Source organism: Cucurbita pepo, chromosome 4, assembly GCF_057944985.1.
Source record: "Cucurbita pepo subsp. pepo isolate OVF chromosome 4, ASM5794498v1, whole genome shotgun sequence".
Classification (NCBI taxonomy): Eukaryota; Viridiplantae; Streptophyta; class Magnoliopsida; order Cucurbitales; family Cucurbitaceae; genus Cucurbita; species Cucurbita pepo.
Genome location: NC_141801.1, coordinates 6,680,265 through 6,697,260, shown reverse-complemented (window position 1 = coordinate 6,697,260; position 16,996 = coordinate 6,680,265). Strand labels below are relative to the sequence as shown.

General features: G+C 36.9%; 2 protein-coding genes across 4 annotated transcripts; both read left to right on the top strand.

The window, feature by feature from the left end:
* The first annotated feature begins 1,784 nt into the window (after positions 1 to 1,784).
* LOC111793065 (F-box family protein) lies at positions 1,785 to 5,574 on the top strand. Of its 3 annotated transcripts, none has more exons than XM_023674775.2 (7): positions 1,785 to 2,917; positions 3,514 to 3,639; positions 3,787 to 3,891; positions 3,975 to 4,374; positions 4,455 to 4,584; positions 4,674 to 4,968; positions 5,092 to 5,248. In XM_023674775.2, exons 1-7 carry the CDS (start codon positions 2,297 to 2,299, stop codon positions 5,107 to 5,109), a joined length of 1,695 nt encoding a protein of 564 aa, XP_023530543.2. In that variant the 5' UTR covers positions 1,785 to 2,296; the 3' UTR covers positions 5,110 to 5,248. The 3 variants fall into 3 exon arrangements, with proteins under 3 accessions (XP_023530543.2, XP_023530542.2, XP_023530541.2); XM_023674774.2 differs by having other exon boundaries at positions 1,788 to 2,917; positions 3,975 to 4,359; positions 5,064 to 5,574; XM_023674773.2 differs by having other exon boundaries at positions 1,789 to 2,917; positions 5,064 to 5,574.
* Positions 5,575 to 7,546: 1,972 nt separating this feature from the next.
* Positions 7,547 to 9,702, top strand: LOC111793906 (putative pectinesterase/pectinesterase inhibitor 28). The gene is made up of 3 exons (XM_023675976.2): positions 7,547 to 8,129; positions 8,206 to 8,716; positions 8,814 to 9,702. The coding sequence occupies exons 1-3, from the start codon at positions 7,614 to 7,616 to the stop codon at positions 9,527 to 9,529; spliced, it is 1,743 nt and encodes a 580-aa protein (XP_023531744.2). The 5' UTR covers positions 7,547 to 7,613; the 3' UTR covers positions 9,530 to 9,702.
* Positions 9,703 to 16,996: the final 7,294 nt, after the last annotated feature.

Here is a 16,996-nt window from a genome sequence, read left to right as displayed (position 1 = left end):
CAATGCTCGCCCTCACTATGATACACGCATTTTGAGACATTTCTAATATTTCTTGAGTAGATGTCATTTTGGTGAGTGGTCATATGCCATTGTGTAGCATACGTTGAGTATCCAATTGACATCAAATTTGGCAAGCTTTCATCTTTACTATAGAAAAACTTAGCTCTAGAGTCCATGCTGAAACTCATATTGAAACCCCGACTTCTGAGGTTATGGTCAGGGTCTTATCCGACTCTCTTCGAGTTTGTCTTCGACAATCATATCGTTTCGTTCTCTCAAACCTTGCATATGCCTCAGCTTGGCTTGAATGCACATTCTCGATGTGTTGGATGATGCACCATCCTCCACGATCGCATCATGCCACTTCTCAATCTTAGTCCTCACGTTGTTAGATGGGCTCCACTTGAGGATCCCCTTGTTTGTCTTGCGTGTGTGGTCACAAACTACTCTTCTCTCAGCGAGGTTGTGACACTCTCACCCACTCAACCTAGTCATTATCTTTTATGGCTTTGAGAGCACAACAATCGTATCGTCGATTAAACCTTATGTGCCTCGTATTTTTTTTAAATAAAGTAAAAATTATTACTATATTTTTATAACAACTTCACGTCAGTCCACGCCGTGATCTGTGATTCGAACCACTTAGAAATCGATTCACAATTTCATGGTTTTTAGGTCCGTTCCAACCTGATCGCTTCTTGGATCCGTCTCCTTCACCCAAAAACGAGATGATCATCATTTAATAAGTATTGACCATGTATTTTAGCATATATACCTAATATATTTATAATATGAACCTCATATTATTCTAGCATACCAATTGAAATATAATAATATTAATTACATGATGTCAATATTATGTAATGTAAATCTCATAATTTTATATCATACTAATTTGATTATGTCATGGCCCAATTTTTTTAAGTTTTAAAATTAGGACCGCCACCAAAAAGACAAAGATAAAAGTAAAATTTTAAATTAAATTAAAACAAACTAACTCTACAAATAAATACAAAACCAAATCTAATTATACCAAAACATGGGGTTAGGGATACGTTTATAAAATAAAATATAAAATATTCAAAATATAAAAATAGAATAACACTCGGGAACGACCCCTATGTGACTATACAGCTCTTGAACGCTTCCATCCTCAACTAGTAGCCTATAAACACCTATAAAAGGGGGAAATGGCGAGTATAAAAATATTCAATAAGCAACATACTTGTAGCTTTCATTGCAGCCAATTTCTAATAGGTTTCCACGAGCTTTTCTTTAGGTTCAAAGAAGTTGGAGCTTGATTCAACACCTATTTGAGTCAACTATCTTTGTAGTCTCAAGTCCATGTTCAAAATTAATTTGCAAAATCACGACCTCAACCTTTGACTAGTTTCTACACGTAATAGAAGTACTCACTTTAACATCTACCTGCGTAATCCCAAGTCTCTTTCCAAGACTAGTTTACAAAATCATAGCGTGAGATCCCACTTCGATTGGAGAAGGAAACAAGTGCCAGTTAAGATGCTGGGCTCTAACAGGGTGGATCATGAGATCCCATGTCGGTTGGGAAGAAGGTCAAAACATTCTTTATAAAGGTGTGGAAACCTCTAGAAGAGAATGAACTTTTCATCCATATAGCGGCAACATTGCGAACGTTTCTATTTTAATTTTTATCAAGGGTTTTCGATTTCTTTCATTTTTTTTTTTTTTTTTGAATTTTTGAAAAAAAAAGACAAATTAAATTAGTTATTAAAAAAAAAAAAAAAAAGGTCGGCTATGGGGCCCACCAATGACCCTCTCAGCAGCCCCTTTCTCTCTCCTTTATATTACCGTACGGTCGTTACACGCTTCTGGGTCCCACCTAACGTACACAAATTTCCAACTTCCGTAAAATTAATAAATTAAAATAACCCACCGCAGCTTACCGTACCACGGTCCAAAATTATAACGAATAGTATTCCGCCACCTCATCAATTAGAAACTTCCTGTAGTCTTGCTTGTACCTGATCCCGCCCTCCTTCCTCTTCCCCAATTCTCTCCTCTCTGCAAAAACAACTCCATAATCCCACAAAACCCGAGAAATCAGAACACGAGAGAAGGAGGAAGAACAACAGTAGAACACCATGATGGATTGGGTCGGCAATTCCGGTTCGGGTCAGATCCAAACGCTCTCCAAATCCGCCCACCATCCTCTCCTCCGTCTCCGCCTCCTCTTCCTCTTTGTCCCAACTTAGACTCCGCTTTCTCAATTCTTCAAATCTCTGTTGTTTTCACTTTGTTTCTTCAAAATCCGCTAATGCCTTCACCATTTCCACTTCTCCTCAACTTCCCCGATGAAATCCTCATCCGTCTCCGCCGATATCTCACCGACGACTCCGATTCCAGATCCTGGCGGCTCGTCTGCAAGGACTTCTACCGCGTCGATTTAATCTCCCGCACAACTCTGCGAGTCCGTCGAATTGAGTTTCTCTCCAGTTTAATCGCCAAGTTTGAAGCTATCGATGACTTGGATCTGTCGATTTGCCCTCGGATTAACGATGGGACGGTCTCGATCTTTCTGGGTCTTGGGTTTTCAAGGCTGAGAAGTTTGATTCTAAGCCGATCGTCGGGGTTGAGCTACATGGGGTTGGAGAGGGTGATGCGGGTCTGCACGGGGCTGGAAATGGTCGACATGTCGTACAGTTGGGGGTTTGGGGATAGGGAAGCGGCGGCAGTGTCGAATTGTGCGGAGTTGAAGGAGGTGAGGTTGGATAAGTGTTTGGGGGTTTCGGATGTGGGTTTGGCGAGGATTGTTGTTGGCTGTGGGAGGTTAGAGAGGCTTAGTTTGAAGTGGTGCTTGCAGGTTTCTGATCTTGGTGTTGAACTTTTGTGTAAGAAGTGCTTCGATTTGCGGGTTCTTGATTTGTCTTATCTCAAGGTTTGCTCCCCTCGTCTCTGTTGTTACGTTTGTTTGTTTTCCTATACTTTATGTAATTTGGAAGCTCTGTTTAATGACAAATTCAGGAAAATAAACTTAATTAGGTAGGTTTATTGACTTTATTAGTAAAATTTCACTGGATTGGATGATAGACTAAGACAAATGTCACAATTTGTATCTTAAACTAGAATAAGTAATTCAAAATTTACCAATTGATAGGTTTTTGTATGAAGAATTGTGAAAAATGGTGTATAAAGTTTATGAGATCTTAGAAGAAAGTTACTGAAGTTGATTTTTGTTGACATTTATAAATTTTGGGAACATCGATTCAATGTAGTTTTATTGTGCATAAGGTTTGAGTGTTTTTTTGCTTATTTTTGTTAAAATTAGCAAATGAATGTTACAGAATTTGAACACATGCTAAAAATGGCAACTCTTAACTAAGCAATCAGAGGAAAATTTGAAAATTTTGATATTCTCTTTGAATTTTTGTTTTCAAACGTTTTTAAGAACAGCTCCCAAACAATTCCAAACATATTCTTTTGGTAATTCTGGTTAAAATGTGTGAACTGAACTTCATGTTGGGTTAATAACAGGTGACAAATGAATCACTACGTGCAGTAGCTTCTTTGCCAAAGCTTGAGGTCTTAATTATGGTGGGCTGTCTTTCAGTTGACGATGTTGGTTTGCAGTATCTTGAACACGGGTGCCCATCTCTAAAGGTTCTTATGATCAAGTGCAGTATGATTCTTTTTGCTTAATACATTACATAAATTCGAGCAAACTGTCAAGTCGGTCGGCTTGCTTAGTTATATGTTAGTATCACGATCTAATTTGTATGAGCTTGCACGTTTTCAAATGGATTGTAGGAACTTGATATTTCAAGATGTGATGGCATTACACCATATGGCTTAACATCTGTTATAAGAGGTCATGATGGTCTTGAACAACTTGATGCAAGCTACTGCTTCTCTGTAAGATGATGCTGCATTTTTTCGATTTTGAGTTTGCCTTCTTTTTCTGTTATGAAGCTTCCATCTTTGGCTTTTGCTTCTAGGAGCTCTCCACAGATTCTCTTTACTGGCTGAAGAACCTGAAGTGTCTAAAAGCAATTAGGCTTGATGGTACTCAACTCTCGAGTGCGTTTTTCGACGTGATCAGCATCCACGGCAAGTATTTGGTGGAACTTGGGTTGAGCAAATGCAACGGAGTAACTGATGCAAACATCATTCAGCTGATCACTCACTGTATTGGCTTGAAAGTTCTTAATTTAACATGTTGCCACTCCATCACCGATACGGCGATATCTTCAATGGCTGGCTCGTGCCAGAAACTCATGTCGCTGAAGTTAGAATCATGCAATATGATCAGTGAAAGAAGTCTTGATCGGCTTGGGTTATATTGCTCATTACTAGAGGAGCTTGATCTTACTGATTGTTGTGGTGTGAATGACAAGGGTACTTTCATTATAACAAGTAATAACATACAACCATTTGAGTGAATCATTAAGCTAACTTGATTGTGTCCTCTCTTGCAGGACTTGAATGCTTATCAAAATGTTCACAATTGCTAAGCTTGAAACTAGGATTGTGCACAAACATAACAGACACAGGGTTGATCAAGATTGCTCTCAACTGCAAAAGGATTTATGAACTCGATTTGTACCGGTAATGTGAGAGTTCAGAAATTTATTACATCTTTTTGAGTAACTACTCAAAAGAGGAGAATGTCATTCTATTTAACTCTTGAACTGCAGTTGTCTGGGAATTGGGGATGCCGGATTAGAAGCTCTATCAACTGGGTGCAAGAGATTGACGAAACTAAACTTGTCATACTGTAATAAGGTTACGGATAGAGGAATCGAGTGCGTCGGCCAGCTCGAAGAACTCTGCAGCTTAGAAATACGTGGGCTTCAGAATGTCACAAGCGTAGGTTTGACAGCAGTTGCATTCGGTTGTAAAAGATTAGTAGATTTGGATATGAAACAATGCCAGAATGTGGATGACTCTGGCTTTTGGGCACTTGGCTCCTATGCTCGGAATTTGCGTCAGGTATATGGATAGATTCATTACATGTGTTGTTATGTCATTTGTATTTGGTTCTTGGAATGAGATGAAACAGCTGATTGTTGTTTGGATTGTGGCAGTTAAATGTGGGGTGTTGTGGTGTATCAGACGTGGGATTATGCATGATGATGGGGAACCTTTCATGCCTTCAGGATGCCAAGCTCGTGACCCTTAATAAAGTTTCAGTGCGAGGCTTCGAGCTAGCACTCAGGGCCTGCTGCCTCCGGGTCAAGAAAGTCAAGCTGCACGCATCTCTCAGGTTTATGCTCTCCTCAGAGATACTTGAAATTTTAAATGCTTGGGGTTGCAAGATTAGATGGGATTAGAGCGATTTGAGAAGGGAACCAGTTTGATGCATGTTTGTTTGTCATGTTCAACGTGTGCATATCACATTCAATGGCAGAATTGGGTTACTGGGTAGCTTCTTAATAGCATTGCATGCTTTATAGTGCTTTGTATTGAACTATTTGTTCCCATCAATGCTGTGGGATTGAAATAATGGTGAATCTGAAAGCATTTTATGTTAACTTTTTAGTTGTATTAGACGATTTCTTGGAAGCATTTATGAATAACTTCATTACTTGATTCTAAGACTGTCTTCTTCAACGCTTACATGAGTGGTTTGGTACAAGTAGGGGTGTCCATTCAACCCGGTAACCCGACAACTCGGACCAACCCAACCCGAACTATAAGGGTTGGGTAGAGTTGGATTAGCAGTTCGGGTAGGGTTGGATTAGCAGTTCGGGTAGGGTTGGGTAGGGTTGGATTAGCAGTTCGGGTAGGGTTGGATTAGCAGTTCGGGTAGGGTTGGGTTCATTTTTTCTGAACCCGAACTGAATTGGTTCGGTTTTGGGTTCATGGGCAAAACCTTCGGGTTGACCCGAACCAAATTAAAATATCTACAATATATTAAGAACTCTTTTGTATAAAATATCTACAGTATCTACAATTCTTTTTTTATTTTTAATTTCTTGTTTCGTTCTTTAAATTATTTATATCAATGTTCTTTTTTTATTTTTAATTTCTTGTTTCGTTCTTTAAATTATTTATATCAATGTTCTTTTTTTATTTTTAATTTTTTTGTTTCGTTCTTTAAATTATATTTATATCAATGTTCTTTTTTTATTTTTAATTTCTTTGTTTCGTTCTTTAAATTATGTTTATATCAATGTTCTTTTTTTATTTTTAATTTTTTGTTGTTTCGTTCTTTAAATTATTTATATATATAATTTAAAAATATTCTAAATTATAATATATTTATTATCTATTTATTTGTAATATTATTATATCACAATTTATATACATTTTTATTTTTCTAATAGTTTAAGGTAACGTATAAAGAAGTATATGGTAACGTATAAAGAAGTATATTTCAATTAAAAAAATATGTTTTTATTTTTAGTTTCTTTGTTTCGTTTATATTATTTTATTATTTTTAATTAAACACTTTAGAAAAATTAATATATAACTATTAATATATTAAACACTTTTATTCTAAAATATAACTTGTTTAAATTATTTAGAACAATAAATTATATGTATATATAATTTAAAAATATATTCTAAATTATAATAGATTTATTATTTATTTATTTGTAACATTATTATATCACAATTTATATACATTTTTATTTTTCTAATAGTTTAATGTGGAGCATATTTCAATTAAAATATTTTTATATATTTTCTATTTTTGTTATATATAATACTCTTAAATTAATGATTTTGATTGTTTGTTTAATTTCATGATATATCCTTGTATTTTTGTTATTTTAACCAATTCTAAAAAAATGTCGGTATTTAATTGTTTTTAAATGTCGATATTTAATTGTTTTTAATTTTATGACAATGTTGAAGTGTGTTAATATGTTATTATCTTCGTTCGTTATTTTTTATTATTATTATTATTTGTCAATAATTATAGATTAATTTGTGTTTGTAAACTTTAAATATATTTTATCTTTCGAATAATTATAAATGGTGTGTAAATAAAATTAAAAAAAAAATTGACAAACCAACCCAGACCCAACTCAAACCCAACCCGAAAATGGGTTGGGTTGTGAAAAGTTTTGGGTTGGGTTGGGTTACCAATCCAACCAACTCGAACTTTTGGATTGAGTCAAAAAAATCCCCTAACCCGACCCAATCTAGACCATGTACACCCGTATAAAATGGGAATATAATTTTGTCTCTGGCCCATTTATCTAATAGAGAAAAATATTCTCCTCTTCCTCCTCGTTTGGAGTCGTTTGGGACGAGGTCTGGATGAGTAAGATGGATATCCATGTTTGTATTAATAAGTGGAAGTTTAAGTTATAAAAGGATACACTTTATTTAGAAATTGAGATATTAGCTAAAGAAAAGGGCAAACTTCACAAATTTTAGAGTAAACAAAAAGAAACCACAAATTTAGAGGAAGAGTTGGAAGAAACATTCAAAAACCAAACCCTTTTGATCCTTTATAAACCTTCCCTACTCTCCCAACCTCTTCAAACCCACATTCTAAAGGGGGCTTCTAAGAGGAAGGTCCCCAACTACCTCCCAAAAGAAACCAACAAAAAAAAAAAAAAAAAAAACAGGAAAGGAAAAGGAATACCAAATTAAATAAGTAAAAGAAAGAAACAACCTTGATGGCTTATGATGATGATGCTGCTGCTGAGAACAGGAAGCGCTACGCCATCATCGGCGTCTCGTCCATGCTACTGGTTGCGATGGTGGTGGCGGTGACCGTCGGAGTTAACCTGAACCAAGATGGAACGAGCGATCCGGCCACCGGAAAGAAGACTCATGAGATATCTTCTTCTATGAAAGCCATCAAAGCCATTTGCCGGCCTACTGATTACAAGCGAGAATGTGTTGATAGCCTTAAGGGGTCCGGAAAATCGGACCCGAAGGAATTGGTTCAGGTTGGGTTCAAGGCTGCCATGAAACTCATCCAAGCCGCTGCTAAGAAATCTGTCACCTTAAGAGAGGTTGAGAAAGATCCTAGAGCTTCCCAAGCCCTTGCTGTGTGTAAGGAGCTCATGGATTATTCTGTTGACGAACTTAAATTCTCCATTCAAAAGCTTGGCGCGTTTGACATTAGTAAACTCGATGAGATGTTGATCGATATTAAGATCTGGCTCAGTGCCGTTATTACTTATCAGGTAATTCATATTCTCCACTTTCAGCATAAGCTCTCGGTTGATTTAGAAGTTGATGGGTTATTGTTTCTTTTATTAGGAAACTTGCTTGGATGGGTTCGCCAACGCGACAGGGGACGCATCCGAAAAGATGAAGAAGGCATTGAAGACATCGATGCGATTGAGCAGCAATGGGTTGGCGATGGTGACGGAGTTGTCCTCCATGTTGACGGAGTTGCAAATTCCAGGGATCGACCGACGACTTCTCAGCATTCCAGTTCTCGGGCACGAGGATTTCCCCGAGTGGGTCGACCCCGGTATACAGCGTCTCCTCGCCGGTTCTCCGGCGAAGAGGAAGCCAAACATTGTGGTGGCTAAAGACGGAAGTGGGCAGTACAAAACCATTCAAGAGGCTATAAACAAAGTTCCCAAGAGGAAGAACAACGCAACTTTTGTAATCCATATCAAGCAAGGAGTGTACAAAGAATATGTTGTCATTCAAAAAAAGCTAACCCATTTGATGCTCATTGGTGATGGCCCTAAAAAGACCATAATCACCGGAAATAAGAACTTCGTCGATGGCACGACCACGTTCAAGACCGCTACCGTTGGTGGGTTAATAATGCATTTTTTTAGAACATAGGGTTTGGACGACGTGGATCAATGATTTGTTGATGTTGTTGTTGTCGTCGTCGTCGTTGTTTGCAGCTGTTTCCGCAGAGCACTTCATGGCTAGAGACATCGGATTCGAGAACACGGCAGGACCACATAAGCACCAAGCCGTAGCATTACGAGTCCAAGCAGACAAAGTAGTATTCTTCAATTGCGAGATGCATGGATACCAAGACACCCTCTACGTACACACCATGCGTCAATTCTACCGTGACTGCACCATCTCCGGCACGATCGACTTCGTGTTCGGGGACGCAGCGGCCGTGTTCCAAAACTGCAGCTTCTTGGTGCGCAAGCCGCTGCCGAACCAACAAAACATCGTGACGGCGCACGGGCGGAAGGAGCGGAGGCAGCCCTCGGCCCTGATCATCCAAAATTCAAAGTTCAAGCCGGATGCGGATCTAGTTCCGGTGAAGAAGCAGTTCCGGTCGTACCTAGGGCGGCCGTGGAAGGAATATTCTAGAACGATCATAATGGAATCATACATAGATGACATAATAGAGCCGGAAGGGTGGCTGCCGTGGGCGGGGGACTGGGGGCTGAGGACATGCTTTTACACGGAGTTCAACAACTACGGGCCGGGGTCGGGGAAGTCGAAGAGGGTGAAGTGGAGGGGAATCAAGAGCATTACGCCGCAGCACGCGGTGGACTTTACTCCGGGGAGGTTCATATTGGGGGATAGATGGATTAAAGCCACCGGAGTACCGTACGTTTCAGGGATGACCAAACCCAAGGCGGGAGTTGGTAATTGATTATTGTTAATGTAATTGTATTGTTGATCATGTAATTGTAAGCCCTTTTCTTTTCTTAATTCTTTTTCTTTTCTTAATTCTTTTTCTTTTTCTCTCTTCAATTTGGTTTGAGTTGTGTGTGGGCCTCATTTTATATATTTTCTTTCTTTTAAATTTAATTTTTTATTTTTTTATTGTTTGGATTTGGATCCCTAATTGTTTATTTGTTTTTTTATTTTTTTATTTTTTTTATTTTCTTCATTAATAAATCATCAATTAGTTTGTGTTCATGTAAATTGCCTTAGTAAAATCGAACTCTTCATAGCAAAAATCGAAGTCTTTAGTTTGGAATATTCTACGAAAAATTAAATTTGGAATAAATGTTTGTTTGGGAGGGGAGATGCCATGAATGGAGCTATGGAGGAGTATTTTCAAGCACCAGTGGCCACGGTTGCATGATGATGTGGCCATTTCGGTTTGTTCCAGAAATTAGACACAATTAGAAATTTGTGAAAGAAAAATTGAAATAATTCAGATATCAAAAGCTCAAGAACAGAGGTGAAGTAAAGCTCAAGAACAAAGGTGAAGTAATTCAAATAGCAGAAGCTCAAGAATCGAGGTGAAGTAATTCAGATATCAGAAGCTAAAAAACAAAGTAATTCAAATATCAGAAGCTCAAGAACATAGGTAAAGTAATTCAGATATCAGAAGCTCAAGAACAGAGGTGAAGTAATTCAGATATCATAAGCTCAAAAACAAAGTAATTCAAATATCAGAAGCTCAAGAACATAGGTAAAGTAATTCAGATATCAGAAGCTCAAGAACAGAGGTGAAGTAATTCAGATATCAGAAGCTCAAGAACATAGGTGAAGAAGTAATTCAGATATCAGAAGCTCAAGAACAGAGGTGAAGAAGTAATTCAGATATCAGAAGTTCAAGAACAGAGGTGAAGTAATTCAGATATCAGAAGCTCAAGAACAGAGGTGAAGTAATTCAGATATCAGAAGCTCAAAAACAAAGGTCCTAAATAGACTCTTAAAATAATCTATTAAATCAACTCTTATGCCAATGAAATTTGGTGGGATAAGGATAATTGCTAAACCAAATAATAGTAAAGTGACTATAATGCCCTTAAGGTAATCTGCCTTTCATGATCTAGACCTCCAAATTTTGTATTAGACCTATTCTTTTTTATGGTTCTTTAGAGGGTTTTAGAAGAGTAACTTATTTAGGTTCCAAACTTTGTTTAATACCTATTCTTTTTTATGGTTCTTTAGAGGGTTTTAGAAGAGTAACTTATTTAGGTTCCAAACTTTGTTTAATGAACTTGGAATCTTGAAAATACACATGGTTAGAATCTTATAGGGATCATCTATAAAGCAGGTTCTTTTTAATGGATTCAGAAAAGAAAAGGCTGGCAGGCTGAGATAGATGTTATGTATGGGTGGTAGGCATTTCTTTTTTCTTTACATCTTACATGTAAGAGAATTTATCCATCTTCCATAAAAGAGCTGAAACCAAAGTTTTCCGTTTAGAATTAGAGACATTCAAAATGATGCAAGTCATTTGGAGCATGTCTAAACTTTGAAATATCATATAGAGTTACAGGGGCATTAGTTTAGCTGCTTAACGCTTGTTACTATGATGAGTTCATAAGCTAAAGGATGCATGATGCAATTAGGTCTCAAGAACAATATAAGAAATACATAAACAGTTTATGATTGAAAACTCAAGGAAGGTACCGCACAAAGGCCAAAAGGAAAATTGAAAGGTCAATATGTAATGGCCTAGATCCACTACTAGCAGATACGGGCTTCCTCTAATGTGGGACATCACAATCCACCTCCCTTCGAGGCCAGCGTTCTCGCTGACACTCTTTCCTTCCTCCAATCGATGTGGGACCGCCCCCAAATCCACCCCCCTTTAGGGCCCAGCGTCTTTACTGGCACACCACCTCGTGTCTACCCCCCTTCGAGAAACAACGAGAAGGCTGGCACATCGTCCGGTATCTGGCTCTGATATCATTTGTAACGGCCCAGATCCACCGCTAACAGATATTGTCCTCTTTGGACTTTCCCTTTCGGGCTTGCCCTCCAGGCTTTCAAACGCGTCTGCGAGGGGAAAGTTTCCACACCCTTATGAATGGTGGTTTGTTCTCCTTCCCAACCAATGTGAGACATCACACAATAACTATTTCGGAATAGTGGGTTAGAAAGTGATGGCACATGGGATAGCCAGTTTTAGCCTTTAGGAAACCTATAAATTAGTTTGTTTTCCCAGAGCAAGAAATCAAATGAGCAGAGAGCAAAAGTGTAGTGTAAGAACAAAAGTACAGAGCAATAGATAAGGGTTTTCAGAATTCTTTCTCCTTATCTTTCCCCTCTCGACATCTCCTTCACAGTTTCGTGAGTGTTATTTCAACAAATTGGTATCAGGAGCCTTTATTTCTACAAATTGGTATAAGAGCCAGGAGCCTTTATTTCTACGAATAGGATGGGTCAAATGCCGCTACCGTGATTAATGAAGACGAACTACGAGAATTTGAGCATTCAAATGAAAGCTCTTCTCGGTTCTCAAGACGCATGGGAGGTGGTTGAAGAAGGTTTCGAAGAACCAAAGGATACCACGGGTTAGATGATAGCGCAAAACAAGGCGCTAAAAGAATTACGATCAAAGGATAAGGCAACATTATACATGCTGTTCCAGGCCATTGACGAGTCGAGCTTTGAGAAGATTGCAAGGGCAATTGCTTCAAAAAAAAGTGTGGGACACTTTAGAAAAGGTGTTCAAAGGAACCGACCGAGTCAAGCAAGTGCATCTCCAGACTCTGCGTGGCGAGTTGGAGAGCATGAAGATGAAGGAGTCTGAAAATGTATCTGACTACATCACGCGCGTACAGACCGTGGCAAATAACTTAAATCGAAAAGGAGAAATGTTACCCGAGACACGAGTTGTGGAGAAGATCTTGAGGTCGTTAACAGACAACTTTGAGAATGTTGTATGTGTCATAGAAGAGTCAAAGGATCTAAGAAAGTTTACGGTCGATGAGCTCGTCGGTTCTCTCGAGGCACACGAACAACGTAAGAAGAAGAAAGAGGAGACACTCGAACAAGCGCTTCAAACTAAGGCATCAATAAGGATGAAAAGATACTCTACTCTCAAAATGTTCAAGATAGAGGTCGTGGAAGTCGCGGAAATGGTCAATGTGGTCAAGGTAACAGTTATGAAGAAAATTATAAGGAGAGAGACAGTCGAGCCAAGCAAATTGGCGTGGAAAAGGACGCAATCAAGTACACGACCAAGGATATAATTCAAACGTCCATTGTTAAAAATGTCAAAAATATGGCCATTATCCAGAGATTGTCGAGCCGAGAAAAAGGTGTAAGAAACGATCAACCTTAGGTTACAATTACATAATGGTTAATTATGGCCATCAAGTATGAATGTTACAACTCTTGGAATGCCTTTAATAGTTTCATTTTGAGGCTGTATAAAGCCATGTATGTTGTATTTGCAAGCAGACTGGGAAAATATAGTAAAAGAAGCATTTGTGCTTTCTTTAGCCAATGGCTAAGTTTCTTTGCAATTCTATGTAGTTTAGGTTGCATGTAGAATCATTCAAGCTCGACATGATCAATCTTGCTTGTGGAGTGATTCGAATCTCAAGCAAGTGTTATTGCCTTGAGATATTTGATCAACAAGAATCATTCAAGCTAGACATGATCGATCTTGCTTGTGGAGTGATTCGAATCTCAAACAATGTTCTTGTCTTGGGAATATTTGATCAACAAGGTAATCCGAATCTTACTCCCCTTGTAGTTGATTCCTTATCTTATCATTTGGTATCAGAGCTTCAGGCTCAAGATCGGATATATGTTTCCTTTGCATTTCTTCTCAATTTGATTTTTATTTATTTTTATCTTTTTAATTTTCAATCGACCGAGAGTTCAAAATTCAATCTTTGCTCTATTTAAAATTTTGAGAGGGGAGAATGAGAGCTTCATTTGTGTAAACGAGTGTAAAAAGAGTGGCCTAAAATTCCTTGAGTGTATACTCGTGAGAGAGCGTTGTGAGGTCCTTCGTATTTCCATAACTTATTTTTTGCAGAAAAGTTTCACAAATAGATTCGAGGACGAATCCTCTTGAAGAAGTGGAGAATTATATGAACAAAGAGACATCAATCATACACAATATGCTTCAATGGAGATGTGAAGAAAATATTGTTGAAATTATCAAAAGAATATTTCAATTCATGCCACATTGAAGAAGAATGAAGTTTCATGTGATAAAATTTTGTGTGGATTACAATTTAGAGTTATTGTATTTCATTAATGTAGCTTAAGAGCTTTTATTTACCTTAGGTTACAATTACATAATGGTTAATTATGGTCATCAAGTATGAATGTTACAACTCTTTGAATGCCTTTAATAGTTTCATTTTGAGGCTGTATAAAGCCATGTATGTTGTATTTGCAAGCAGACTGGGAAAATATAGTAAAAGAAGCATTTGTGCTTTCTTTAGCCAATGGCTAAGTTTCTTTGCAATTCTATGTAGTTTAGGTTGCATGTAGAATCATTCAAGCTCGACATGATCAATCTTGTTTGTGGAGTGATTCGAATCTCAAGCAAGTGTTCTTGCCTTGAGATATTTGATCAACAAGAATCATTCAAGCTAGACATGATCGATCTTGCTTGTGGAGTGATTCGAATCTCAAACAATGTTCTTGTCTCGAGGATATTCGATCAACAAGGTAATCCGAATCTTACTCCCCTTGTAGTGATTTCCTTATCTTATCGCATACTCAACTCATTCATTTTACACTAAGGAACACTCGTGTTTAACACACAAAGGTAAGGCTATTTAGGAAAGTGACCAATTTCTGATCAAGGTAGGTAATATGGATAAAGCAATTCTAATAGTAGCGAGTTATTCAAGACAATCTAGACAAGGTAATTATGTAGTAACAACAAAATAAAACAAGAAATGAACAAATAAATAAGGGACAAAGAATGGTTGTGAAGATCGAACACTATAATTTCTGATTTATATGCTTTAGGAAAAAATGAGAATTGAAATTAATTTGATCTTCAAATAAATGTTCAAATGTTCTAATGATAAGGATTTATTAAGAACAATATGATAAGGATTTTTTTTTTTTCCTTTCAAGATCTAAATATGATCTTTAAGAGGACACTAAGAACAAAGTAAAAGATAATGAAGAACGTTGGAAATGACAGTAAGAAAATAAATGAAAGATGTAAAGAGACGATAAACAATAGCGGAAATTAAAGATAAAATTAATTCTAGAGTAGGCCACAAAGATGCAACCTACGGTCTGATACCAAACTGATAAGGCAATCTTAATCCTCAGCCCAACGATCCAAGCTTTTGTTGAAGCAAGAACCCTTGAATCAAAGTAATTAACACCTCCTTATACGAAATTTGAATGAACCAAGAGATAAGGCTAGAATTAGATTACCTCTTATGATCGAAGATCTAGAAGCAAGATTTGGAAACCTTGTTCTAAATTGAGTCACTCCACAATCGAATTTGATCAAGGCTTGATTGAATGGCTTGGGTGCAATTCTACCACAAGGATTGCTTGAAACTTAGAAATGGCAAATATGATGCTCGGATTTCGAAGGGAAACGTCTCAATTTGAGATCTGAATTACATTCATCCACGAATCTGAATTTTACATAACATATTGTGGGTATTTATAGTCTCCCAACAAAAGACGTTTGTGGACGGGATTTATTCGAGATGTTTATGGACGGAATTTATTCCCGATCCCCTTTAATCTCCACAAACAATAAGTCAAATTGACCATTTGACTTTTACATAATTTATGAAATTAAACCTAGTTTTTTCTAACAAATGTTGACGTGCTTGAGTGGCTAATGCGACAGGTTTGAAATCAATTGAGCTCTCTCTTGGCAATAGGTCCATTTGGAACACCGTGATTCTTATCAGTAAAAGAGAGAGATAAGAGTGAAAAAAAAGAGAAAAGTGAGGGGCAAAGGATGAGTGAAAACCAAGAAAGAAAAAAAAGGTGAGAAAAAAAATATATTAGTAGAGAAAAAAAAAAACAATATTCAGTTCTTGTCCGAAAAGAATGAAGAATTTGATTTGAGGACAGATCCTTTTAAAGAAAGGGGGATGATATGAATCCAACAACTGATCACTTCCATGTACCCAAACAAGCAATTACAAGAAGCAATACAAAGAAGATTCGAGTATCAAATCAAGAAAATAATGGAGTGGCTGACATTGGAAAGTGATTAGAAGACTTGCCATGTAGTTGAATTACCAATTAAGACAATTTATGAATGCTTTTCTTCCATTTGTATTTAATAGCATTTATTAGTGGTTGAATTTTATGAAGACAATTTGTAGTTGATTATGTCGAGCTTGAATGATTCTACATGCAACCTAACTACATAGAATTGCAAAGAAACTTAGCCATTGGCTAAAGAAAAGCACAAATGCTTCTTTTCACTATATTTTCCAAGTCTACCTACAAATACAACATACATGGCTTTATATAGCCTCAAAATGAAACTATTAAAGACATTTCAAGAGTTGTAACATTCATACTTTATGGCCATAATTAGCCATCATGTGAATGTAACCTAAAGTAAATAAAAAGTCTAAAATACAATAACTCTAAATTACTCTAAATTGTAACCCACCCAAAATTTATAACAATCAAACTTCATTCTTCTTCAATGTGACATGAATTGAAACATCTTTTGATAATTTTGACAACCTTTTCTTCACATCTTCATTGAAGTATATTGTATGCTTGATGTCTTTTGGTTCATATCAACCATGCTGATCAAAAGGTTGCAAATTCCAACCCAACACCATCCTAAACTTTACAAGCTTCAATGACTCAATGATAGTGGAATAAAGGTAGGTTCCCAAGCTTTAATATCTTTTAGTTTGGGAAAATATAAAGATGAAGTTCTTTGTGATGTATTTTCAATGCATCTGGAGACATATTACTTGGCCGACCTTGGCAATTTGATAGGAAGATCATGTATGATGGTTATTTGAATATGTATTCTTTTGTAAAAGATGGTAGAAAAACTACTCTTGTACCTTTGAGTTCTACAAATGTATTTGTTGATCAATTAAAGTTGGAAAAAAAGAGTTTGAGGAAAAAGAATCGAAAGAAAAACAATAAGTGAGGGAAAAATAGAGAAAAATCAAAGATAAAATAAATGAAAAGAAGAATGAAAAAAGAGATGAAATTGAAAAAAAAAAAAAAAAAAGTAAATTGTTTGGCTAGAGTAGGAGAGGTGAGAAGGACAATGTTTTCACAAAATACCATCTTTGTACTTGCTTACAAGGAAGAATTTTTGGTCTCTAATTATTACAATTTGTTTTTGCCCAGTGTTTTTCAATCTCTTTTACAGGAATTTGAGGACGTGTTTCGTGATGAAGTACTTAAAGAACTACCTTCCATTAGAGGTATTAAACAT

Coding starts and splice junctions, on each gene's coding strand:
- LOC111793065 (XM_023674773.2), top strand. CDS start 2,297: ATGCCTTCACCATTTCCACTTCTCCTCAACTTCCCCGATGAAATCCTC. Junction 4,375..4,454: donor TTGTGGTGTGAATGACAAGG/GTACTTTCATTA, acceptor CCTCTCTTGCAG/GACTTGAATGCTTATCAAAA. Junction 4,969..5,063: donor ATGCTCGGAATTTGCGTCAG/GTATATGGATAG, acceptor GGATTGTGGCAG/TTAAATGTGGGGTGTTGTGG.
- LOC111793906 (XM_023675976.2), top strand. CDS start 7,614: ATGGCTTATGATGATGATGCTGCTGCTGAGAACAGGAAGCGCTACGCC. Junction 8,130..8,205: donor GTGCCGTTATTACTTATCAG/GTAATTCATATT, acceptor TTCTTTTATTAG/GAAACTTGCTTGGATGGGTT. Junction 8,717..8,813: donor GTTCAAGACCGCTACCGTTG/GTGGGTTAATAA, acceptor CGTTGTTTGCAG/CTGTTTCCGCAGAGCACTTC.